This window comes from Geospiza fortis, unplaced genomic scaffold (genome assembly GCF_000277835.1).
Source record: "Geospiza fortis unplaced genomic scaffold, GeoFor_1.0 scaffold425, whole genome shotgun sequence".
NCBI classification, from domain to species: Eukaryota; Metazoa; Chordata; class Aves; order Passeriformes; family Thraupidae; genus Geospiza; species Geospiza fortis.
In genome coordinates, this window is record NW_005054387.1 from 2,305,390 (window position 1) to 2,309,422 (window position 4,033).

Sequence of the window (4,033 nt, forward strand, 5' to 3'; positions counted from 1 at the left end):
TGGGATGTGAGCTCTGCAATGCACTCCTGCCCCAGCCTCTCCTGCTGTCCCTGGGGATCCTGTGAGTGCCAGGCTGGCACCGGGCCGTGCCAGGCGCCGCGGTGGCACTGGCAGGAGGAGCGGCACCTCCAGCCCGGAGCGTGATCAAACATCCAGAGCAAAGGCACGGGCCCAGGGCTGCACCACCCCGGGAGACCACCCAGCAGCACAGCCGTTATCTGCCAGGGTGAGTGTTTACCAATAACGGGAACCAGCTTGCTGTTTTACTGCGAGCTTTATAAGGAGAAAAAGAAGGGCTGGGCTTGAGCGGCTCCGAGACGCTGCTGGGACACAGGCCGGCCATTTGCTCAGCCTGCCTAAGCCCCAGCTCAGCTGGGATAAGCTATCTGCTCTGATTGTTTAACAATTCCTCCTCCTCGCTCCCTTCGAAATTCCCTCCAAATCCTGTTTAACACCCATCTGCTTTCTGCCAGCCCCTGGCACCCCCAAATGCAGCACCGGGAGAAGTTTGCTGAGCGCTGTGGGCAGAGGGCTGGCAGGGAGGGAGCAGGGTGACAGGGGCTGAAGGAATGCCAACAACGACTGGGATGAGACAGGGCAGGATGAAATCCAGTCCCACGGCACAAGCTGACCAGCTCCAGACCACACAGGCACTGAGGGCACGTGGGGCATGGAGAGAGGGAGCCAGCCTGCAGGAACAGACCACACCAGGGGAGAGGGGGAGCCCCCACCGCAGCACTGGCCCTACTCACCAATCAGGGGCACCACCAGGATGAACTTCCTGCAGTCCAGCAGCGTGACCAAACTGCCCAGGTGGTCGATGAAACCATTGGTGTCTGGGACCAGAAAGACAGGTCTGATCTCCAGCTCCATCTGCCTCATTTGGCTCTGGTCTTTCAGCACGGCCTGGAGGAGAAGGAAGGACACATGGTGAGTAAGGAGGATGTCAGTCCTATGATCCATGGACCCTGAGAGCAGAAGATAAGCCTGGCTGGCACGTACAGATCCATGGGAAGGGGACTGGGAGGAGGCTGCATTCATCCCACCTGCCCCCAGCACACATGGGAGCAGGATGGCAAAAGCCTCCCAGAAAACATTCTCCTAGAAAAACAGCCCTGTCCAGGCTTTGGGAGAACTGGCACTGGCCTTGAAAACGGAGGTATTTTGGGAATTGTCCTATTTGTGGGACTGGCAGTTGCCAGGACCATCTGCACTGGTGCCAAGGGGGAGGGAGGACAGGGGTTCTGGGGCTTCACATGGAAATAGGTCAAGGTGACAAGAGACAAAACAAACCAATTTGGGAAGCATAAGTCTTGCCAACAGCCTCCTAACACAGGGACCCCAAGCAGGCAGCCAGAGGTCTGTGGGGTAGGAATCCTTGGCTGAATTTCTCCTTCACTGTCCCACCACCTCCTGCACATGCCTTGCCTTTCCTGACTCCATCCAGCTGGGAAACCAGGTGGGTTCCAGCCCTGAAAGCTCACAGCACTGTCCTTGGTCGAGCCCTTCACACCCACAGAGACCAGAGGTGCTCACACTCACAGGGAGGGTCTGCTGGGGCTGGCTGGCCGCCCTCTGGGCTGCACCTGGACCTCTGGCCCAAGTCAGCTGCCAAAACGGGACCCCAGAGCTCACGTATGACTTTCGAGGCTCTCGAAGGACTTGGGCTCTTCAGTAAGCCACAGGCTTAAAAAACTCAGGATGCTATTCTAGTGCTTCCTCTGCTTAAAAATAGCTTCCCTGGACTCGCTGATGTTTGTTGCCTCTAATAGGAACCGGTCACCCATGGAGCACAGCAGAGCTGCTGTGGAACACATCCACCATGCAAACCCTTCTGAGATCAGGCTTGGACCCAGCAGATGTGCCCTGGGCACACGTGGTGACCACCAGCCCTGTCCTGCCCAATGGTATGGGGAGCTCCCCCTGCCCACAGCGAGGATCCCAACCCTCCCTCAGTCATGCCAAACCCTCGGAGGCGCACTGGAACAACGAGCTGCATGGGCCAGCAGTGGCCATGGAAAGAAGTGGTTTTTAATTCATTTCCAAGTGTTGTCATCTGGCTTTAAATCAAGGCGGCTTGATGCTGCCACCTCCCACAAGTGTCTCCAGGCAAGGCAGCAAGCAGAACCTCACCACGTGCCTCCCACCCTCCTTCTGGCAGTGCTGGTCCCATGAACCCTTAGGGGAGGCAGGCAGAGCAGGGGGCACGTCAGGTCCTGTCTGCTGCATGCCAGCAGGAGGACATGCCTTGCCCATCACAAAGAGGACACAGCAGTGTCCCCAGGCTGCAGCTCTGCACCAGCCACGTGCTAGATGCCATCCCTGCCTGTGCTCTGCCTTGGCACTCACTGGTGGCACAGGAACTGCTGCAGTCAGGGACAACCTGGAACCAACCCCAGCATGGAGCTGCTGCTGCCCCCTCACCACAAGCAGAACAGCAGCTGGGGTGTCTCCACAGGGTTTTGGGGTGTGGGAGGAGCTGCTTGTCCCTGGGAGGCACTGGAGCCTGCTCCACCTGCCTTGGGGAGATAGAGAAGGGCCTCAGAGAGTGGCAAGCCCCTTGTGGGGCTGCCATAGAGGTCAATGGCGCTGAAGCTGCAGGAAGTGGGGGTGAAACCACACAGCCTCCACTGAACAGTGACAGTGCTATGTGAACAAGAGCTGGTGGCAGGAGGGAACCCCTGTCTGCACCCCAATTCACTTCCTGAGCCTGTGACTCAGCCCAGCCCGTGCAGGTGACCTCGGCAGTGTCAGCAGGACCCGCTGACCTGCTCAGCTCCCCCTCGGGCCGGGGGTGGGGGCAGGGAGGGCACCCATTCCGCTCCCCGGGCCGCCCGGTGAGAGAAGGACACAGGATGCGCCGGGAGTGAAAGAGCGAGGTCGGCGGGGAGCGTGCCAAGTCCCCGCGCACAGCCCCGGGCCGCTCGGGGAGCCAGAGGGAAACTCGCCTCTGCAGAGTTCAGAGGCCGGCAGCGAGATTTATTTTTGTTTGTGTGAGTAAAAGGCTGCAGAAGCCTCCGGCCAAGGGGTTTGGGGGAGAGAGGAGTGGCCTGTGATTCATGCGGACGCTGGCTGGGCCCACGGCAGAGATGAAAGGGAGCCCATGTGCGGCAGAACCGGGGAGGCCAGTTCTGCCTTAACCCTTCTGCCGGTCAGTGGGGCACGGGCCCGGGAGGGTGTGGATCGGGATGTCCATGTTTGGGACTCAGCTTCTGTGCTTTTAGGCCTGCCAGAAGCGAGCTGCTGGTCCCACAGTGCCTCAGTGTCCCTAAAACAAGGAGAGGGAGATGGTGGCCTGTGTGTCCTGCTGGGAGGTGGGGTTTGGAAACCAGGGTGGATGGAACAGCAGAGGTACAGCCTCGCCCTGGCTCAAGTGTTTTGGGACAGCCGCATTTTAGCTTTGGCTTGTTTGGGTTAAACAAATAGGCTCGGCTTGGCTCAGCTCAGCGGCAGGGTGACCCCACAGCGCTGGACATGGCAGTGGAGCTCTGAGACCAGGGGCTCCTTGTCCTCTCCTGGGCTGCCAGCTCCACTCCCCTCACCTCCTGCACCCGCACGCTGCGGTGTCAGCGCTGCCAGCGCGGGAGGTGGCCCCCCCGGCTGCCCCAGCTGGTGGCAGCACTGAGAGCAGACACTCCTGCACACACAGTCCCAAATTCCCAGCCCATCCATCAGCTGCGATCACCTGGGGAATTCCCCGGAAGCCGATGGCCGGGTGAGGGCTCCCGGCGTGGGCAGGGGACGGGTCCCCCAAAAGCCAGGGCTTTGTGCAGAGCGACAGGGGGGCGAACTGAGGGGATCCACCGCCAGCACAGAAAAGGAGAAGGCTCCACACGGACCCTGGAGCTCCGCACACGGACCCCAGAGCTCCTCTGCCCGTGGTGCCAGGATGGCAGAGAGGCCGACGAGAAAAGCGCCAGGTCACACGGGGTCACGCCGCTCAGGCAGCACGGAAGGGCCAGCACCATCCTGCCACCACCTCTGTCCCGCCACCACCCTCTCCCCAACCGCGGCCAAAACCGGCGACGCTGCC

General features: G+C 60.6%; 1 protein-coding gene across 1 annotated transcript in view; it reads right to left on the minus strand.

Moving 5' to 3' along the window:
* Positions 1–4,033, minus strand: part of SMG6 (SMG6 nonsense mediated mRNA decay factor) — a 104,357-nt gene that overhangs the window by 6,474 nt on the left and 93,850 nt on the right. Inside the window, exon 15 of the mRNA XM_031060632.1 lies at positions 753–906. Within this exon, the coding sequence (XP_030916492.1) occupies positions 753–906 (154 nt within the window). The remainder of the gene's footprint in view (positions 1–752; positions 907–4,033) is intronic.